Source organism: Diadema antillarum, unplaced genomic scaffold (assembly GCF_040938485.1).
Source record: "Diadema antillarum isolate AM-2024a unplaced genomic scaffold, OU_Dant_1.0 seq00000301_RagTag, whole genome shotgun sequence".
In the NCBI taxonomy this organism is placed as follows: Eukaryota; Metazoa; Echinodermata; class Echinoidea; order Diadematoida; family Diadematidae; genus Diadema; species Diadema antillarum.
Genome location: NW_027271324.1, coordinates 1,315,975 through 1,339,285, shown reverse-complemented (window position 1 = coordinate 1,339,285; position 23,311 = coordinate 1,315,975). Strand labels below are relative to the sequence as shown.

Sequence of the window (23,311 nt, the reverse complement as noted above, 5' to 3'; positions counted from 1 at the left end):
TAGTGACAGATGAGATTAATAGGCTACAATTGAAGTGAACCGATTATTGGACAGTATAAATTACCATGGTCCAATATTGTAAGGATAAGTTCATTGCAGGGGCCTAGGACTACAATATAATTACAGAAGAAATACGCAGAACATTGAGATGTTTGTTGCATTTCACGAGCGAAGTAAAACGTATCAGATCCATAAAACAATTTGCTAACAGATCAATGACACAACATAATGTCATAAGTGTCCTTGAAGACGATGACTGTAGACCCAAGCATCTAGTACTGTCCATTCTCTTTTTCCATCTCGCGTCTTACTTGTGCTGTTGGGAATGCAGAAGAAGAGGAAAAAAACAACGTGTGAAGTACATGTCCTTATATATACCATAATAATTTTGTTTAATTCAACTCCAATTCAAAATTAGGTGAAAAAACTTCATTGAAACAAGCTTAAAGTTATATCATTCCAAATTACAGTGAACATGTATTGAATTCATGAGAAATTTGATTCCATCCATCAGAGAGTTATGACTTTTTTATATTCAAAATGTCCCAATGTTTCTATTCAAAATGTCTTAAGAACTTATTTAGTTATGTGCATCCCTCAAAATCTTTTAAAGGGATTTATTATGTGGCCCATACACTTTGCAGATGTGTCGGCAGTACTGTAAGGATAAAGATAAATAAACGTTGTATAGGAGCTTATTTCCGCAAGGGATTATGATTATGAGGTGTATGAACTTTCCATCACCATGTCATGCTCGCAAGGTTCAAACGGTACATCTATAATAGCGATGAGGATTACCTTTGATATTTGCGATTTCGTCGTCACTTTCATCGCTCTCATGGTCCCTGTAGGAAAAATAAGACGTACATCTGGTGAGTGAGTTCTGGTCTGAGAAGGAACATCGATGGAAAAAGTCAATTTCGCAAAATAATTAAAACGTGGTATAGACTGCAAGGTTGCGATATCTTCTAATTCATGTAAGTAGCTGGTATATTCTTTCACACTAAATCTTCGTGCAAATCATTTGCATCGTGTGAATATTCAGCCCCGAAATCTTGTACTTATATCACCCCTTGCCCATAGTGATTACATTCATTACGAATATTTCAACAACTACGAATTGGAATTAGCAGAATAAATTGTAAGGTACTTTTAATTCAAGTTATTTGCCAAGTATTGCTCTCCAAAAGGTTGATACCTTTATTGAAGAAGAAGAAGAAGAAGAAGAAGAAGAAGAAGAAGACGAAGAAGAAGAAGAAGGAGGAGGAGGAGGAAGAAGAAGACGAGAAGATGGAGGAGGTGAAGAAGAAATGTTTCATATCATCAGATCATGACACAGCGAGCTTCTCCAATGACGTCAACATCACCCATACAAGACTGCATAATAATAGGGCACAAGACACACGTGGGAACAGTGGCATAAAGGGAAAACAAATTCCTAAAAATACAGTTCGCACAGGGATCACCACTTTACAAGATTACAGGCAAATGAATATCAACATTGTCCATTGTAATAAATGGGCATCTAATCCGTAGAGAGTACAAAAATGACTTACTTATAATTTGTTACCATGCAAAACAGACTTTATATCACAAAATATATAGCATGGACTAACGTGGATTTTAGTTAAAGCAAACAAAACATTCTAAGCAACTTTTCTCTCGTATGAATTTGCTGTAAATTCTTTTAAAAGTCCTAAATTATTAGGAATGTGTAGCATTCAAATAATTCATCATCTACGTAATCAAATATTATATTCGTTTATTATCATGCGCTTATCAATATGGACACAGATTGAAATTAGGATACAAATACCAGTTGACATTACGACAAGTGGGTACCGTTCCACTATGGTTGACGATACACAAGTTGCGCAATCTGAATCTGACAAACAAATTGGTTTGTCAGATTCTGATTTATGTACCTTTTGTTTAGATACAACCGAGACAATTACACATTTGTTCTGGGAGTGCCCTTATACTCAACGTTTTTTGAGAGAGTTCCAAAGACAAGTTTTGAAAGACGAAGTTATTCTCACATTTAACGATTTCATATTTGGAATCTTAAATGGTCCTTTCACTACATTGAATTCTGTTTTTTTATATGCCAAATATTACATATTCGCCACGTAAGAACGGTACATTATCTTTGGCGTTATTTCAAAAAGCTTTGAAACATTATTATGAAATTGAAGAAATTATATATCTAAAACAAGGTAAAATCACTGTGTTTTTAGTTAAATGGAGACATGTTCAACTTATTTGAACTGTCATGTTGTTTCGTTAATATAGTGTATTTCATGTTTCTTGATGATTCAAGGATGGGGCTGATGCAACACTTTCATTTGGTTCGTAGTCAAATATATGGAGGTATTTTCTCTCGGAAACTGGTAACATTCGATTTTGTTTGTAGAAAATAATTCCATACTTGGAATCCACCTTGCATACATTTAGTTGTTGCAACGTCAGGTGGATATTGACGTGTTTACGGGTTGCCTGGAGCAACCTTTGCCGGGGAGGTATGCATGAAAATAGTTTAAAGGTCTATGTACCCGCGAGTTTCTTTTAACGTTGTTATGATGTAAGTTTATTTATGCATGCTTTCGGGCAGGGTATGTTCGTGGCAACCCGGTGGCTTTCTAGGAGCCTACCTGGGTGTGGCGTGTGTAATGTAAATGTATACACTGTACATACTTTCGGGCAGGGTGCATCCTTGGCGTTCCAATGGCTTGCCGGAAGTCCGCTGGGGGCCTGCCTGAGCGCTGCCTGAATGTTGTTTGCTAATTTCTAGATTTTCTGTCCATGGGGCCTATTAGTATTTACGAATTTCCTTTTATTAGCTGTACATTGCAATGTGGCTGTGCGCGGCCCTGTCGCTGTGCTCAAGTGTTACACTTGTGTACGGCGGCGGGGCTGTGTGTAGTCAATTGCAATGGTCCTGTGGAAGTTATTCAATGTGCACTCGTCGTCGCCATGTCGGGCGGGCCTGGGCGGGCTTTCGGACTGCCAAAAGTTATTTTATCCTATTTTCGCATTCTCGCATGTACGACCCTTTATAGTATGTTTTTTAGTAAGAAGATATTTAAATATTTGAAAAAAAAGTATAAAAACACAGATATGTGTTTAAATTGTTTGTATCAAAGAAATGTTTTTGTGTTGAAGTAATAACTTTGTAATTCATTTATCCTCTGTAAAATTATGTTGCTTCGAGAAATCAATAAATTCTATCATTTGAAAAAAAAAAGTTGCGCAACGTGAACATGCTTTTTCTAATATCATATCTTATATACGGATATAAGCGCTCATAATCTCTTTTATGACATAGAATGACCAAAGTACACTCTATTTACAATGTCCTCATTTCAGCTATTTGATAAGAGTATGCATATTGAGTGGACGGTTATGACAACATGATATTCTTTGCCTTCGTTAGCATGCTCTGAAAATAGCTGTTCTAAATTAATAATAATTATGCACTACATATTGTTGCAAAATAATATATGCTATGGATTATACACTTGATCAACTCTAACGAATAGCACAGACTCTGTCATGCACAAGTCAATACTATATAATACAGCCATTCAAAGCGCATATCAACCACACCTCACTTTTTTTCTCTCTCTATAGTACTTGGACTGACTATCATTAAAGTCTTCCATGTTACAATGATATTGCTTAACGCATTCGACATCACGCATTTTCATGTAGCAGCGTTTTGTTTTGTTTTGTTTTTCTCTTACAGAAAATAGTCTCTGCTATGAATACGCTGGTAAAAAAAAAACAAAAACAAAAAAAACACGAACTTAAATTCCTTCATAGGGTGCACGTGGATACAAAGGTACAACAATACAGTATGCAAGCGCACGAATTTGCACTTACGCAATTCTTACCTTTGGCCTTTGGAATAACTATCGGTTTAACAAAACCTTTCGAATATCGATATGGAAAGGAGAACATGAAAAGTTAAAGGAAAAACTCACATTTACAACATTTAGACGCAGCAAAGTGAAATGTGAGAATATGAATTCAATTAGGCTTTAAGCACTTCCATTCTCTTCTTTATTCTTGATTTAAGGAAGTTTCTTTTTTTTTAAGAGCAGTCGTTTCCTAAAATATTCATTTTAACATTAATAGTTTGAAATTTCAGATTTTAAAACGACATAGTTACGTGGTACTCGATCAGCGGCACAAACTCGATATTGGAAAATATTACACCCTGGAAAATATTAGTGAGTCCATAGCTCTTGCTGAAAAGTCGTAATTCCAATATATATCATGTCACATCAACGAATTTCAATCAGTACGATACAGTGTTACATCGTAAGATTAATTACCAGTACACACTAGTACACAGATCATCACACACAGAAGAAGACACACATTCATACACACATACTACATTTTATACAGCAACGGTGTATCCAGATAAAAACACATTCGTTTACTCTTTACGAGAAGTACTTATCTCAAATTGCAAATGAAATACACGCATAGGTTGTTAATGGTATTGAAAGTGCTAAATACTTACGTCATGAGTGACGGGATCTGTTTCCGGTATTTTGAAAGCGTCTCGTAGTCAGAGTTCTCCATCTTTGTCTTAAAGCTTGCCGGCAGCATACCGTAAGGATTTTCCTTCGCCTTTTTCTTTGGGGTTTTGGAGACGGGCGGCGCTTTCCCACTGTACCGGAAGGAATCTCTCGACATCCTTGGTGAGTCGTCCCGACTTGTCGAAGGACGGGCACGGCTGGAATCGTTCGCTGTGGACGCTAATGACGACTCACCCGCCTCGATGGCTGCAGGAGCAGCGGCCGGTCTATTGTCGTAAACGGCAGTTTCGTTCCTACCAGCTCTTGACGCACTCCCGTTTGACTGTGCCGCGTTTGAATTGTCGTAGATGGGTCCGTTACCAGTACCACGATGTCCGCCAGCTCCGTCAACTCCGTTGTCGTAAACGGCAGTTCCGTTCCTACCAGCCCTTGACCGACTTTCGTTTGACTGTGCCGCGTTCCGATTGTCGTAGATGTGTCCGTTTCCAGTACTGCGATGTCCGTCAGCTTCGTCAACGTCGCGTACAGTGAGTACGACGTCCACTTGTCCGTTTCCGACGCCATTGGCGGTTGGTGTAGAGCCATTAGAACCAATTTTGGCGTGTACGTCACCATTAGAGCTGTACGCAGCGTTCTGGTATTCCCGTATGCCGGCGTTAGATTTAGACCTGTACGGCCAACCAAAAAAGAAATAAAGTGGGGAGAATGGGAAATGAAATGAGGAAAAAATAAGACCCAACATTTCACATCTACCCACATGATATGTTTCGGCATATATTTTCGGCACCAATTACTATTAACTTCGCCATTTAGATAATACGAGAACTGATTCTGATGGGCTTTAATACCGGAACTGCAAAATTTGAATTGCAGAATACTCGAAGTCGAATACGCAGTTTAGGAAGCACAGAGGTGGCAATTTAAAAAAAAAAATCCCAAAACACCCACAAATCATCACAAAAGCACCATTCAGTCAAACTGAAAAATAATCCAAGCAGATCTTTCAAAAGGGAAATCTTTGCAGAGGAATACTCATCTACATTGATATTAAGACTGAAAAACAATGTTTTGTGTGATAGGTCACACTCACTATTAAACAGCAAAAATGAAATTGCTAACCCCTCCCTAAAAAGAAAGAAAGAAAGAAACAAACAAACAAACAACAACCAAAACAAAACAAAATCAAACCAAAAAACAAAACAAAAACAAAACAAAACAAAATCTATTTTCGAGAGAAGAATCGCTGGAATACTTTCAAGGCTTGTCTGGAATCACTGAAATGATTAGCTTATATACCTCAGCTCGTCGTCATGTTTATCATCTTTCCTCCTCCTCTTGACGATGCAGACGGTACAGATGAGCAGACAGGAGAGTATGATGAGGAAGGCGAGCACGGCTGTCACGATGTAGAGAATGAGTTCATCTCGTGTGTCCTCCACTTCGACTAAACAAGGAGGATCCATACATTGTACATTGGGGATGTGGTGTTACACAAAGATTTGTCTCTCAGATACAGGAAATTATGTTACAGAATAAAACTCAATATTATTAGAAGTATTTCTATTCCTTGTTCTACAGAAAACCTTAAGTGTTACAATGTGTGTGTTTTTTGATATGCAAATTATTTCATATTTTCTGCCAGAAACAAAAAGAAATCATTAAGATTTTTGCCAATTTTGTCATTCTTTTTTAAAGCAAGGGAAGAAAGCAGATGAATATAATTATGTCAGGAAAAGCTAAAGGTTTTGTATCCAATATTAAGTGGAATCGAATTCATGTTGTATAGACTGTATGTAGCTGCCTGTCATATCGGATTATTTTGTTGTATGTATCATGATTATAATGTGACCTTTGTACCTGAATGTTGACATGAGAATAACCTTTCTTTGTGAAAAAAAGGAGGATGAAAAACTATAGAGAGACAGAAAGTATGCGAGAGACAGGGAGGGTTGAGAGAGAAAGATAGATGTATAACTATATAGAGATATGTAGATGCATAGAAAGACAGAGAGAGGAAAAAAAGAGAGATATAAAATCTGTAAAGTTAAGTGTAGTCTCAAACCCGCTCTCATAGTTCTATCAATTCTTCCTAGCCTCTTCATCCTTAGACCATTATGCTCTCTCTTGAAGCTTTTTAATGTCAGTGATGTTTTAATCTGTTCATAGTGTCAACTGAATTTGCAATACCTTGCTAAAATGTATAGCGTTATGTGAGTCAAGAATATAGGAAGTGATCTATAAGAGATCATAAAGAACTTGTAAATATCTACGAGTGATGATAGTTGCAACAGTTTTATATCCTTGTTCGTTTTTATTAACCCGAGGATTCTGCGAAGTAAAAGGTGAAAGATAAAGATACAACAATATGATTACTATATATTACGTTGATCCCAGCATCCTTGAACACACATGTTTTCATCTATGACTAATCATCCCATTCCATCTTGTGTGAGTGATGACATAATAACGCCAGAAGAATATAACTCTCTCTTTTTCAATCTCTGCTCATTCCAACTACCCGACTTACCACAGCGGGTCGTATTGGCTATCCAGGCCCCGCTTGCCCCGCACTTCCAAGTTTTAGTCCCTTCCAATTCATAGCCCGCGTCGCACATCATAACGACCAATGAACCGGACAGATACACTGTTCCTTCCTTGGCACCGTCTGCAGGGGGTGGCAGGTATCCGCAACTGATCACTGTCAAAAGATGAAGACAAAAAAGTAACTTTGGTGTAAAAAGGATCTTCGTGACTACAATTTTATATGCTCATACAACCAACTGAAGAAACACAGATAGATACTTATCTAATATTTTTCATGAGTGTGGGCGCCAGGGTGGGTTTGTTAGTAAGAGGGAGAGAGATACACGAGAGACGAAATAAAGGGGGGGGGGATCGAAAAGGGTGCTTCACATTCTGGTTGAATGTATGTTATCATTATTCTCCATCACCTAAGGAAAAAAAAAAGAGAATTATATGAGTACAAGAGAACTCTTTTTATTTATCATGCGATTTTATACTCATACCTACTTTGAAAATAATGTACGACCCGACAATACAGAACATCTATACATGCGTTGTAAAATGTTCATTTGGCTAGTCAATGTATCTCTAGTCAATGTATCTCTAGAGAGAAAAAAAAACAAAACCAAATTTGTCTGTATTTTTTCCTTCCTGATATTTCAACAGAATCCACAATATGTATAGCACAGAAATTGACCACTATACCACTGAGTTTGGGTAAAAAATAAATGCGTGGAACAACAATTTGATTGACGTCTCGTGGGCCTACCGTCTTGCATGTTGTCACGCGCGCGTTTCCACGACTCGTGCGCGTACGCAGAAGCCCTTCCGAAATCAGGGTCGCCGGTTTTCTGGTAGTCGTAGCGGCAGAAGTGGTCGTCGCCGCATGCGTCGTCGAGTTCCTCCTCGGTCTGAAAGTTGGGGAGGTCGTAGACTGGCTGGAAGTCTTGCTGGTTGATGATGGAGTAACTGGAGCCGATTTCGTACCGGAAGAGCGTTTCGCTTTCGGCCACATTCCCTGTATGCGTAGGAATGTTGACGGTATATTGTAAGCGTCTAAACAGAATAAATATCACTTTGCGTCATGTCATAACGAAGAAAATTTCAATACTGATATGACTGGCATGAATATTGAAATATAATAATTTGATTGAGCATGATATCCTAGCTGTCACAATGATAAGTTCAGCAAGTATGAATTGAAACGGGGACAAAATGAATGAGGGAATGCATACAGTTTTCTTTGTCTCTTTTAAAAAATTTCCAGTGCAGATCGTTTGACACACTTACACTCCTCTACAAAGAACTGGTGGAGAGTCCTGGGAGAGGAGCCCGATATACCCCGTCCTGACGGGGCGGTGAAGTCGTCACTCGGGCGGTCGTTCCACGTGCCAAGAAGCCCCGCAACTTTTCCCTTCAGTGTCGGAGGCAGATGGACACGCACTGCCATCGCCGTGCTCTCCGGCGGCTGCTCCAGCTCCACGGCGATCCCATCGCCAAAGTTCACCGAGAACGACTTTCGGCCGTCAGTGGTTTGGGAAAGCTCAATGGTGAAACCTTATTTACCAATCGGGAAAGAGAGAGAAAGACAGGAAAGAAGACATCAATTTTCATTTAAACAGCAAATTCGGTGGATACAGGATGAAAAGTAGAATGAAGACACAGGATAAAGTAACTTCACTAGCCCTGAAGAATTAACATGTGAATATGGATTATATAGTGAGGTGCCCGCACCTCGCCAGGGGCCCGGAATACCCGGCGTCATCCTGTTTAAAACTGTTACGAGCGCACTGAACAATAATTTATGCCGGGGACTGTGTTCTGTACGCTTGAAACTTGACAGGACTACCACAACCAAGCAAATTGTGGTGAAAACCGAAGAGTCCTTCGCGAAAATATGAAATCTATATTAGGAATACGTGTTCTAAGTAATATTACGGTCACCCGCACGCATCTTTTACGTATATGTCTATGGGAGCATCATGGTCACCCGCACACGTCTTTTACGTGCTTTGTCTATAGGAGCGCGGGTGACGAGTTGCGGGCCCCTTCCTTAGAGCACAAACTACTATTCGCGTTCGCGTTTGACGACGATAACTGCAAATTTCCGGTATCGATCAGTGAACTTGTGATTCTATTGGAATCTTCAGCATTTTTCCTGTATGTGAGAGGGATTTCATAGCATTTCAGAGAAGAAATGTGATTCAAATATGCATAGATATTAACTATGACGAGGTGCGGGTCACCCAAGTATACGTTTTTTTTTTTTTTGTATGCCTGTCTGTTTTGCATTTCAATTAACAAAGTATCGAGGCATATATAAATTATGATGGAATTAACAGGTCACAGGTTTCTAGATTCGGTACAATGATGTGATTACAGTGAGAGCACTTCTTCTCGATCTTCCATGCAAACTGATTCATTAAGAATAATGCGATAAAATTATTACTGCTAGGAATCAATCATTACGTAACAGATTTATTTTTGCTGATTCATCGTAAGGTAATCACTACGTTCTATCTTCATCTCTCTCTTTCTCTCCTCTTTTTGTTTTTACTTTAATATTGTTTAACATGCTTCTGACAGCCATTTTTTTCTTATTCATCTGTTTTTTATTTTATTTTTCGTAACGGCTTTGTACTGATTTCACCCTGACCCACGAACTTGACTTTCTGTTATCAAGACGTGTACCATTGAGTACCTCGCTATATGTTTCTCCTCTCTCTGTATTCTACTGTAATTGAATTCATGTATTACACGTAAATACATCCATAGAAAAATCAAACAAACATATATCTATATATTCATACAGATGTATATCAATGTAAATATAAATATGAATATAAATACAAATATATGAATATATAAATATATGTTAAAATATCCCGCTGACGTACCAATGTCCAACCAATAATTGCTCCGCTGAAAGTCCACAGCGTCCCACGTAGAGTTGGGCGAGGGAGGACGGACCCAGGCGTCCATGGTCCGACGTTCGTTCAGCTCCACATGGATTGTCGACGACTCGGCGCTTCGAATAGCCACGGCAGTCAACCCGGTTGCGTTGACTGACAGGATAAACGAATTATTAGGTGACGAGAGATTAACATATTTGGTCATGTATGTTTTCAGCGTATGCAGGATGAGAGAGAGAGAGAGAGAGAGAGAAGAATATAAGAGAGGTAGTTTTAGAAAAGTTAAGATATATGACAGATGAGGAAAGATAGGAATATATTATAGGGAGAGAATTTGGGCGAGATAGGGGAGAGAGAGAAAGACGAGAAGAAAGAACAGAAGAGAAGAGAATATATAAGAAAAGATGAGAAAGGTAAGTACAGTCATGGAGAATGGCAGTATGAAAAAAAAAAGAATTCTACAAGAACTTACATTCTTTCGTGTCTGAATTAGATCTATTTCACACGTCACTATACGCAAAGCCTTTGAAATATCGCCATAATAAGCACCCGCAGGTGTTTGGCCCTTGTCTGTCTCAGGTCTATCTTGATCGGTCGCATAAAAAGCCTTCGAAAATCGAAAATCGAAGATGGTCGTAATTTCTCTCGTGACTCCCCGAAGGCCAGGCTAGACGTCGCGCGACCACTCCGCGACCAGCAAGGCTGGAGTCATCATTAGGTTGCCCCCCGGTCTCAAAGCCAATGAGATACCCAATCTAGACAACTTGCTAGAGGTGGATGCAGCGGATAACTATAAAAGGCTCAATTTTGCCATGACAACCCATAAACATAAGTTTTTTTTCTTCTTTTCCTTTCATTGGTAAACAGAAGACAACTACTAGTATCACAATGACAGACACAACAAGAATGTCCACCGTTCCTGAAGATCTTTGCACACTATACCGTACCTTCTGGCATGATTTGTTCGAGTCGTCCTTGAACTGTAAAGCTGCCCTCAACGTCAGAGTCAGCCGTAGTAGTCACCAGGGTGTACTCTCCGTAGCCATTGAAGGTGTAGTTTCGAGTGTCAAATGTAATCACGTGAGGTTCACCGAAGACGGTTGCTATTAGTTATAAAAGAAAGGAGAACATTTTTATTCATCTTTACAACCCGTTATTTAAAAGAAAGTGGCTATTACTGTCTCTGTATTATGTATTTCTCTCCTTGGCATTCTTTTCCTTAGACTCTCTCCTTTTTTTTCTCTCTCTCGCTCTGTCTATCCTTGTATCTCTTCTTTCTCTTTCTCTTTTGCTTTGATTAATCTACCAACGTAAGCAGGAAGATGGTCTTCAGAATCTTTCAAAAAAGAAGGGAAAACTGGTACTGAACTCCACTCTTGCCTGAAAAGAAAGCAGTAATTGGATTGGTCAAGATCAACAAGGCAGCTAATAAAGAGACATTTCTTTTACCTTTCTTTTCTTTTCTATTACGAGGGAGATGGATCAACATTAATGATATCAATTTTAAAGAATTTGTATTTTACAGTACACACACCTTCCGATTTTGCATTTCGACATGGTATACATTTGCTACACTCTTCTGTGGCAAGCTTGTAATTCATTCTTGATAACCAAACTTTATGTGTACAGCGGCGGGGCTGTGTGTAGTTAATCGCAATGGTCCTGTGGAAGTTATTCACTGTGCACTCGTCGTCGCCATGTCGGGCGGGCCTGGGCGGGCTTTCGGACTGCCAAGAGTTATTTTGTCCTATTTTCGAAATGGAATTGAATAATTATGATGATGAATAATACTCTTCTCTGCACTACGGAGGGGGGCTGTCATAATCAGCTGCTTTTGGAGGTCCCTGCCAAACCATTTTTGGTTGGGTATATAGTCATGTTTGCACTAGTGGGTATTCTCGCATGTACGACCCTTTAAAGTATCTTTGTTAGTAAGGAGTTATTTGAATATTTGAAAAAAAACCCATAGAAAACACAGATAAGTGTTTAAATTGTTTGTACCATAGAAATGGCTTTGTGTTGAAGAAATAATTTTGTATTTCATCCATCCTCTGTATAATTATGTTGCTTCGAGAAATCAATAAATTCTATCATTTGAAAAAAATAATTATTTCCATCGTCTCGATAAAAACGTTCTAGTGACCAACGTCTCGATTAAAAAGTTCTAGTGACCGCTGGGAGAGGTTGAGTCAAATTAATTACGTCATTGCTAACTTTCCGTTGCAGTATGACCACAGGACTGAGATAATCTCCAAGCGGACGATGGGTTTTGAGTTTTAGCCTATGCTTACTGTGTCGCTTGATATCAGACACGACGGGTATTAGTGTCTTTTCTTTGATTATAAAGATAGATCATAATTTTCCTGTGTGTACAACTAACTTTGACGGTTTTATCACTCAATTTATGTTATCGCAAATCATCAACCCGAGTTGACTCTAGAAGACATTCCCTGACTGGAGTAATAGAGATTTTGTTTTGTACAATGTGCACCCCAAACCCTCTTTGACCATTGGATGTGACTGCCGCGACAGGAATCGCACACCTACCAATATTTGGCGGGTCGTAATGTTTGCAATCGTCGGACGGCCGAAGCTGACGAAAGAGATCACAACTCGACGTCTCTCCGTCGTCCTCATCGTCATCGTTGCCGGATTCGTCGTTGGCGGTCTTCCCGCAGCATTCCTCCCATGGGATGCGATCGTGAAGGAAGCTGGAGAAGAAGGGAATGTGGCCGGGACTCTTGTCGGGCTGAAAGCCGCTGTGATGGTGCACCTGTACGTGTCCTCCAGCCGGCGTGTCCAGCAGGTGAAGGAGGTGGCCGTCTGGCCGGTAGCAGCACAGCTGTCCCCGCCCGAGCATGCTTCAGAGTGCAGTGACAGCAAAGAAACAAGGTCAACGTTTACCGTCGTGAGCGCGGAAGATGGAGAGGGGTTTGTTTGGATACTAATTGGTTTGTCAGTAAGTCCACATCTACGGAAGACTGCCAATAATGCACACAACGAAGCGTAAACCGTCATTTTGTATGTATCGATGCAACTTCATGCCTCGTCATGGCATGTAATTAGAAACCAGGAGAAAAGTTTCAACATGATTATCTGAAAATGTATGAAGTAAGAATAGATTAGAACTTACACGACGGGAAATGATTACATATCACTAATGTAACGCCAAAATGTAAAACGAGTCCTAAGATGAATTTAGAAACTGAGAATTTGGAAAAACACGAGATACACAGGAAATGTCAAGTCAGAGCAAACTTATTAGAGACAAGATGTTTGTTGTTCATATATAGAGATGAGTCTATTCCATGGGGGGGGGGGGGGTGGAGAAACGAAGGCAATCTTAAATAACATCCTTTAACCCGGAATGTATCGACAATATCGATCTGCGGTCTTACCTTGGTACTCTCGCCCGCACGCAGTGGCTCGCCTCCGGCCGATATTCGCAGTTTTCTGCGCCGACGCCATCACCGCCGTCACGTTCGCACCACGGGTAGGGTTCGTAAACACTCGTATCCGCCATCGCCTGCATCAGCAAGCAGGGGCAAGGCGGGACGGTGTCGCCCGTTGTATCTGCGTGCGTCTGGTCCGCAGCCCACTCTTCGCACCAGGCTGAGGCTACGGCGCCGGAATCCGGATTGAGATTGAAGGGCAAGGACCACATAGCTGGTAGAGGGGACTCCATACTTGCGTCGTCTACTTCTCCGTTGACCCACCTGCACCACCATGTGAAATGTTTGAGATTGATTTTACGTCCATCAATTGTTACGTAGTTCTGCATATGAAATAATAGTATTACTTAGGAAAGCCTCTTTAGCACTAGTAATGCTGTGGCTTCCAGAGGTCCCTGTCATTGTTATTACCCAACAATGACAGGTGAGTCCCATTTCAACAAAATGAAGTCAGGAAGGACATTGTGAGTATTCACGTCTTATCCAGACGTTCAATCTCGGACATGTCGGAGGGATTTGATTCAGGATCTGTCATTTCAAAATAGAGAGCCTTGTATATTGCACCACCAAGAAGATGTTCCTTCACAATATTTTATGAAAGTAAACTTTGCGAAAGTCCTACTTCTTTAGACTTTCTGAAATGACTTTTAAGCCAAGAAGAAGTCAGAATATTTACCATAAGGCCTGCATAATAAGGAATTAATATGCAATTGCATTCGCTGTTCAGCCATCAATGTATTTTCTTTCTAATTGAAAGAATGTATTCTGATAATTGAATTAGTCGTTGTCTGGTGTTCCCAGCACTTGACCCTCATACCTATTATTGCTGGAGAAATTGGCATGACCGGACACAGTGATACGGAACACTCCAACGTTAGCACCGCCCACTGCAGCGGTGATGGCACTGACTTCAAGCAACACGCCCCCATTAGCCAGTCTGATGCCAGTCTCTATGGGGCTGCTCACTGGTGTAATGCTGACGGTACCCGTGGTTTCGTCCTCCTCATACACGTAGAGTAGAATGTCGATGAAGACATTTTGCGACTCTGAATCTTGGTAGGGAAACCCGTCAGTGGCCCATGACATGCGCAGGATATCATTCTCTATCCGCTCCACTGAAATGGCAGGCTCTATCTGATCTAGTCCAACTGTTAAATCATTGAGCAGTAAAGTACAGTTTTTATATCGTAAAATTAATAGTTCTTCTCGACAAAGTTTTTGATATACTCAGTGACATCACTACATCATATTTCACATTAAGTTTGAATTCAGTCATGATATACAATATTGATGCTTTGCAATACCGTCCATACCCGTGGTAACGATGTCATCTTTATAGTCTCAAAATCTCAAAATGAACATTATGTCGATAAGCAACAATAGGAAACAGATGCGCAACATGGGAGAATTACTATGATTATCGATCATCAGACGGTTCTTCGTGATAAGGATTTGATAGAAGTATAAGAGCAGGCTGTTTAACTCGATGAAGTGGTCCCGCCTAACATCCAACTGGATCCCATGGAAGACAGTTCTTGCAGCTGAATATGGGCTATCCAACCATCTTCTCAGATGGAAAAAAAAATGAAACAATAACTGCGCAAGGACGTTTAACAACCTAGTTTCATTTCATTTCATTTCATTTCATTTCATTTCATTTCATTTCATTTCATTTCATTTCATTTCATTTCATTTCATTTCTCGTCCCTTCCACCATCCACGCGGTAAATCTGGTGCTCTATTTCATCGTCGGCGAATGACGACATCACTTGGAAATTTCATTTTACTGAATGGAAACAATTCAACGCATTTCCTTTTGTTGCAAATACCTCTCCAGTATCTTTCTTCACATCCTGCATTTTCTACTCACCTACTGAGATCCTCCCTGAGTAGTTAAAATTCTGCCCGTTGTCGATCGACAGTTCTACGCGAACCGGCCCAACGCGCATGAAGATCGGGGTGGAACACCTAACCGTGAACGGGTCCCTGTCAAAATCGTACACGGCCCGTATTCGCATTCCCTCGATTAAGCAGAGAATGTTGCTGCTGCTCTCAAAGCATGGCCCGGATATCGATAGGACATCGCCCCCGAGCATGCTGACCTGGTTTGGCGATATTTCGAGATCAGCTGGTGCATAAACAAAACAAAAATTTGGCAGAAAATTGTCAGTTGTTAGACTGAGAAAAAGCATTGTGAAAGCTGTATTCATATCGTTAGATTGCGTGTTGTCAATAAAATATTGCAATCACGGGTTTTACATTTTCACGTAATGTGTTGTCGTAACTGAAATAAAGATGAACTCAATCGAACTGGAACGAATTATCTAGGTGATTATGGGAATGAAATGGTAACGATAGTTTGTTTTACAAGTACTAAATTGTTTGTTTACGTTATTGACATTAGCATTATAACTACGATATTTTCAGTAGCAATTACGTAAGAACGTATATTGAAGTAAACCAACTTATATCCTGAAGGCAGATGTAAACAATTATGGGATATGACGACTTTTAAAGATGCTTTCCATATTGATGTTGATATTTACATAGATTTTATGTTATGCAATATGAATTGTGACGACAAATATTGGAAGAAGAGTTTAAAAAGATAAGGAAATCGGCACTATTTCTTTTTTTAGCTAACTTGCAATAACCATTTATTGAAAAGTAACATTATTAAACCACCGCACTACGATAGTACTGGCAGTTAACACTCAAGCCTCACTATAAGATCACTTAAGAAAAGATATGGCATATTCACACGTAAAATGCCGTTCATAAATGGATAATAAATGGGTTTGTTTGGATATCAAGCTTTCACATCTAAGTAAATTATGAAAGCCTGATTCAGCACTTATACGAAGATTCCTACCCTTCTAGTTTCTCTCAAATCTATAACAATCTATATATCGCACATTAATTATCTACCCTCCTTGACTTTTGAACAGCCCAAATCACATCGCTTTCGCATTCTATCTTTCCGACTATTCGAGAGTTACTATCGGGTGGATAATAATAATGATGATAATAATAATAATGATAATAATAATGATAATAATGATAATAACAATGGCAATAATGATAACAATAATGATGATGATAATAATAATAATAATGATAACAGTAATAATAATGATAAGGTCTTATTTACTCAGGGTAACCTCTTCAGTGTTGCCACTGGTCTACCAGAGGGCACTGCTAATGTTATTACCCTAGCGTTGCCAGGTACCCATTTATACACCTGGGTCGAGAGGGACATAGCGGGTAAAAACATCTTGTCCAAGGACGTAAGCACTGAGCGACATTCGAACTCTGGTCCTGCGATCGGGAGTCGGGAGTCTTATCCACTCTGCCACAGCGCCCCCACTTACTAACGCCGGCATGGCCGGGTGCAAACGTGCATTATTTGTCCACTATAAAGTTTTAAATCGCACTTACGATCTGTGCTGTCACCGCATCCCCCAGCCCTAATGGCGCGTCCGTCGATGCGAAATATCCACCGGCCCGGAATGAGCACATTGCTCGCCGATACACTGATATTCAATATTTGGTCCGTCTGTGAACCTGGCACTGAATAGTAATTGCTGCCATCACCAGCGTTGAAGCCGACCTGCAGAACATACACGAAACCAAGACAATGCAGCCCACAATAGATGTCGATGTTTTGTATGGTTTTGTTCATCGTATATGCATCACGATTGGCTCACGACAAATGAACATAATCATAGTCTGCTGTAAAGTTTGGAATAACATGAACACTGATGAACGAGATAAATCTCACAAAGTACAGCCTCAGAATTAAGTTACCACACACAACATCAATCGTTCTCTGCAAAATAAAGCTAAAAGATGTGTTCAGTAGCACTGAGCATTTGTAACACAATGTGGTATTATGTTTTCACAATTGCTCGTCGAAATGATATTTATGATTTTAATTATGATTATATGATAAATTGATACATAAGCGTCAAAATCACTTGTCTAATCTTAATATCAGTATCTGCTCACCTTCTACGCTCTTAAAGAGAAGAAATAAAAATAACTCAAATTCATTGAGGTGAGGTAAGAGAAGATAGAGGGATTATTCTTCTCTACCCCTTTCCACTCCCTGCAATTAACTTTACCATCGTCAACCTGCTTGTAAGCAGTATCAATGGCTTTGGGACATGATGAACCCGAAAGGGTTAAATACCCAGCTGCCTTCTCGGCCCGACGGCCACGGTCTTTGTAGCTGTGGCTCACCTGTGCGGCAACTGCACTGGGGTTGTCGTTCGCCAGCCCCGTTTCCCTGTTCCCAAAGCTGGACGAGCCGGTCGTCCACTCGATGCGATCGTAGTTGAATATTGTGAATGAATACGTCCCGTCCGACACGAGTACGGCTTGGAAAGTGTTCAGCTGAGCAAAGCAAAGTTTATTGAACAAGGTTAGAAGTATCTCGACGGGTAAAACAGCCCTATCATGGCATAGGAAGGACGGGCTACATACATCGAACGAATGGGCAAGATGAATCGGTCATTTACGTCAGTATAAAGGACGAGGAGTTCGAGTCCCGCAAGACGCCGTTTTATTTTATTTTATTTAAAAAAGAAAGAAAAATATTAGCGCATTTAATAAAGTTGTAATGATATCTTTCAGTAGAATGAGTGCTTCTGCTCAAACTTCGGCATTCAAGTAGAACTTGATGAGTCAAATCTAGTCATAAACACATCCATCAATGTCTATAATCAAATCGGGATGATTTATCACTTGTTTTCTTTGGCTAAAGCAGGGCAGTACTTCGGTCAAATTTTATGTAAAACTATACACAGAAAAATATGACGAAAACAACAATGACAATTGTCATTCTAGGCTATAAAGTCATATCAAAAATAAATAAGGACTACTTTAGCAAGATACGGACATGACGGATAAGAAAGATAGGGACTATAGACCCTAATGCTAGAGTCACACACGGCCGGGTCACAAAACGGATTTGATCCGGGTGAAAATGAGCCGGATAAGTCCAGGAATGGAGGGGAATTTATGCTACAGTCTCACACGGCCGGATTTCGAACCAGGTCCATAAGGAATTAAAACCGTATCATCCCGGTTTGAGCCATAGAGCCCCGTAATGACCCGTATCCAACCGTACAAAAATCCACTGTAAAATCCTTAACTGAATCCTTTTCGACCCCTATTGACCCGTACCGACCCGGATGTAAACCTTGTCATCATCCGTTGCATGAAGGCAATGCGGTATACGGCAAGGGTCCATACGGTTTTACGCTGCGGGTTGCAGCGGGTTGATGCGAGTCAATGCGATTCGAACCGATTCAATTCGGATATCAATACGGAATTGAAATCCGAGAGAAAATTTTGAACATGACTGAAAAAAATTCACTGCCGTATCGTAGCCCCCGGAATCCATCAGGAATTGACATGGGTTACGATGCGGGTCAATGCGGGTCACTACGGCTCGAATCTTGTCGATGCGGTTTTGATTCCTTATGGACCCGGTACGACATCCGGACGTGTGTGACTCTAGCATAAGTGTCAGCTTCAAGAACTCACTGGAACTATTTCGCCAGGCAACAGCTTTCGATTGTTGTAAAACGTCACATTCTCCCAGGTCGCCAGGAACGCAAACTTCGCGTCGAAAGGCTGGAAGCGAAACTCGACGCGGAAAATGCTGGCGATCTGCTCCGTCAAATTGGCGAGGAGCTCCGTCTCATCGGTCGTCTGCCGAAACCACACATTCCCCGTCTCCTTCGACGCGTCCACGTCCGCCCAGAAGGGCGCAACCACCCGCCGATCGTCGTCCAAGGGAAAGCTATCGGGTGTGTACTGGGATACGTTCTTGAGGAACGATATGATACCATTAGTGTTGACCTATTGTTGAGAGATTGGAAAACAACAAGAAGAATAATCATCTGACTGGGAAATCTAGAGCACAAGACCATTTGTTGCTTGATCAAAGTATACACACATACGCTGCTGTACGATGGCTCATAGCAAGTCAAACGCTTGTTCCCCAATGTTTGATACTTCCGGCATGGTAGGTATGATACATGTCGGTCCTACCTATCCACTACATTAGATAATAATGCGACTTGAACACACGACTTGCTGATGTCTTTGTCCAAGCTTTACCATAATATCACAATACCATATGTACACATTACAGGCATGTTTAAATTGGCTGGCGTTACCTGTACTAGCCTGCATCTACTGTAGGCCTACGTAATATCTGGGTTCTTATTTCAAGTAGTATAAACATTTAAAACTCGATAAACATTGATAAATGACAGAAACGTAATGATCAAAATCATACAGAAGAACCATTTGAGACACCAACGAAATAATAGATGAAATTTGACCAATGATTGATATCAAACACTTACTGGTAGTTATTTTGACAAAAATAAAGATGTGGGACGCTTAGAAAACTTACTATTAAGAATTCATGATTTTGATCAAAGTAAGGAAACTCAAGATCCAGCACAATTTCTCCAGATCCGCCATCGTCGTTCCTTGGCAACCTTGAGTCCCCGACAGACTCTCCGTAAGGGTAAAGAATATCGTCTGCTGGGAAAGACGTATAGGTGACTTTTATTCATTTTTTTAAACATAAAGGTACATCATGAATAGGTATGAAAAGTAATGCATCAAAGGTATTATGAATAAAATTAATAACATAGAAGTATTCTGAAAAGTGAAATGTGAAAACTATGTTGTATGGAGATTCTTTAATGACTAACGGACGGACGTGGTTGGATTAGTGTTTCACCAAGCATACAGAAGTTATAATAGACCCAAGCAAAACCCTCAAAATGCCGAACTCCGGCATTGGGGCCGACGGATCCCCGTGGAACAGGAGCATTTCACAACGGGCAACACAGCAACTGAAGGAACTCTCCACAACCTTTCCACAGCTATTAAGAATGCTAACTGGAAGCTACTCGCCGACGACAAAGTTGTCTTAAAACTGGTGATATCCATCGAAACTAAGCTCATGTCCACCTCCACGATGCCTTCTGCAAAGACTTGAATGAATGACTGCTTGACATCGAAAGCCACGATGCTTAGATTTCCCCACTTTCACAAAGAGTGCATCACCACCAGGCCGACATGGAAGAGGCAGAGAAATACTCAAGGCAAATTGCCTGATATTTGCCGGTATAGAGGAGAATAGCATAGTGCACCGACGACTTCATTCTCAACATTTGCGGGCCTAGGAATCGACATCAAGAGCAGCGATACAGACAATAGTCATCGTCTGGATCCCGTCCTCAAGAAAAGTGGCACCAACGGGAACACAAGGGTAAAACGCCATCGGCACATCATCGTGAAGTTTGCCAGCTATCGCATGAGAGAGAGAGGGTCTATAGCTCAAGATTCGGTCTTCGAAAGAAAGGTATGAGCAACATCTACATCAACGAAGACCCCACGAAAGAGCGATCACGGCTCTTTTGGAAACTGAAAAAGGAGCCTGAAGAAAGGAACCCACAAACTCTGGACGCGGGATGGTAGGATCCTTGTCAAAACACGTACCGGCGAATGAGTTACCATCACGAGGGGAAGCCATCTCCACAAAGTCGTAGAGTGAACATTACATTTTGAACTTTTGAACTCTATTTCATAGTGTATTTTGTAAGATGATTCAGGACATAGGGACTATTCTATGTCACCTTAGAAATCTAGGATCGTGTTGTATTCATGTTTGTATGGGGGAATTTGCATCATGCACTCTATCAATTTTCCTAGGTATAGAGGAACGAAAATTGCTCATCTGAATATCAGAAGTTTGAGATGCAAGAAGGATGATTTGTTTCAATTCTTACAACAAAGTCCATATACGATATCATATCGCTATCAGAAAATTGGCTTGACGATAGTATTAATCTTAATGTAATATCACTTGAATCTTGTAAGACAGAAAGGAAAGACAGGGGTAAAATTGGTGGAGGTGTTGCATGGTATATCAGAGAAGAGATTATTCATTTAAAAAGAAGCGACTTAGAGTATGACAACGTCGAAATTCTGTGGATAGAAATAGGTATGACTTTTAAGAGGCATACAGTGGGGTATAATATCGTGAACCTGGGATTGATAATGTTTTCTTTGAATATCTGGAAGACTGCATTGACAAGATGGACAACTTAGAACGGACGATATAATACTCACTGGTGATTTTAATTGTAATATGCATGCTTACTTCTCATCCTCTTTCACATAAAATGAATGATTTGTGCAATGCAATGACCACGTCTCAAATAAATAGAGAATCTACACGTATATCTCCCGACGGCACAACTTTGATAGACCTGATTTGTATACCTAAAAATAAGTATAGACATGGAGCTGCTTCCATCTGGAGTTCAAGTTCTTGGTCTGAGCGACGATTCACTCATTTTTTCTTTTTTAAACAAAGCCTTAATCCCACAGAAAACGAAGCCTCGGTATTCACTTTTCGTTCTTTCCGATCCTTTGATGAAAATGTCTTTCTATCTGACTTAGCAGCATAGATTGGGAAGATAATCTAGCAAAACATCTTAAAGGGATTGTACAGTTTTGGTTGAGACCTAATTTCGGGTTTCTAAATTTTTTGGTGAAATAATGAGAAACCTCTTATGAAATATGAAAGGTATCTCGCAAAAAGTTAAAAGCCCAATTCTCATCTCCACCAATACTGTACCATCCCTTTAAAGTAGACATAATCTGGCAAAAAGATTACATATACTGTTAATTCTTAACAATGATTATAAATCACTTTGTGGTTTTTGTTTTCCATGAGTTTAACTAATCACCATTACTTAATTTTATAACAAAATTTGTGTGTGTGTGTGTATGTGTGTCTGTTTTTGAAATATTTTCATATGTCTCATGTTTTGATCGTATAAAGCAAAATTGTTTCCTCTTATTCTTTTTGTTGGGAACTACCCAAACAAGACCCTGGTCTTTTGTAGTTTCCATGTTTCAATAGCTATTAAATGTTATGTATTGCACGTTCATGTACTTGTTCCCTGTCCTCAGTTTGTTATTGTACAAATGATATGTTTTTTAAATGGAACAAAATAAAGTTCATGAACATATAAAGAGTAAGTGATAAACACGCCCCATCTGCCATGAGGAAGGTCATGGGAGCGCCCTGGATTGACGACGCCTCCAGCTTGCTAGGAATCGGGACCACAATAAGCAATGATTTGATTAACAAAATAAACACATGTATATCCAAAGAGTATACGCTTACAGATATATAAGCTGTGTGTGACTGGCATGGATCTTGGGGCACATAGAGTATACTATGTGATCATGAATGATATTCATAATCTATTTAGTTCTTGAGTCATAATCCTTAATGGTGGGTGAATGACTCTTGCTCCTCGAGTAAGATCATGGGCTCCTTTTCATGGCCGGCGGAACTGTGGGGCCGTGGGGGCTCGGATCCCCACACTTTTTGTGCACCATACAAAGGAATACATAAGGTGTCATCACTTTGGGCACCCACATTTTTTTTTTACCCGGAAGTACGTAAGTGGCACTAAACAGAAATGTAGAAATAGATAGAGATCCTGTATGAGTGCGGTAAGGTTGCGTTTTTCCTCTGAAAACCTTTGTATTTTTTTTTTTTTTGTCCCCAAGAAATGAAGGGGAGAGATGAGCTGAGGACCCTTTTTTTTTTCTTTTGCTTGTGAGCTCATGGAACCCGGAACTGGGCCCCCACACTTTTGAAAACGCTCCGCCGGCCCTGCTTTTAATAGACCCTATAGGCGATAACTACAGCGTGATTTGTCAGTCAACGATAAGAAACCTCTAACACACGAGTGACGAATGGGACGCTACTTTTACTTTAATATCTTTTTATTCTTCTTTTTCTTCATTATCTTCTTTTTTA

At 40.1% G+C, this 23,311-nt stretch overlaps 1 protein-coding gene across 1 annotated transcript; it reads right to left on the bottom strand.

Annotated features, from left to right (window-relative positions):
- Positions 1–272: 272 nt before the first annotated feature.
- LOC139730334 (sushi domain-containing protein 2-like) lies at positions 273–21,001 on the bottom strand. The gene is made up of 18 exons (XM_071641201.1): positions 20,968–21,001; positions 19,868–20,022; positions 18,988–19,305; positions 17,680–17,832; positions 16,876–17,047; positions 15,308–15,565; positions 14,255–14,585; positions 13,384–13,701; positions 12,533–12,846; positions 10,933–11,088; positions 9,971–10,138; positions 8,364–8,630; positions 7,843–8,091; positions 7,078–7,248; positions 5,847–5,994; positions 4,532–5,218; positions 799–845; positions 273–316 (listed from the first exon to the last, which is right to left on the bottom strand). The coding sequence occupies exons 1-18, from the start codon at positions 20,999–21,001 to the stop codon at positions 273–275; spliced, it is 3,990 nt and encodes a 1,329-aa protein (XP_071497302.1).
- Between the last annotated feature and the right edge of the window lie 2,310 nt (positions 21,002–23,311).

What these genes read in the sequence shown, in the direction of transcription:
- LOC139730334 (XM_071641201.1), bottom strand. Translation starts at nt 21,001, where the DNA reads ATGGCTTCCCCTCGTGATGGTAACTCATTCGCCG. An exon ending in TGATGGTAACTCATTCGCCG is followed by an intron (nt 20,023 to 20,967) that starts GTACGTGTTTTG and finishes AATGAATAAAAG; the next exon opens with TCACCTATACGTCTTTCCCA. An exon ending in TGCCTGGCGAAATAGTTCCA is followed by an intron (nt 17,833 to 18,987) that starts GTGAGTTCTTGA and finishes TGCTTTGCTCAG; the next exon opens with CTGAACACTTTCCAAGCCGT.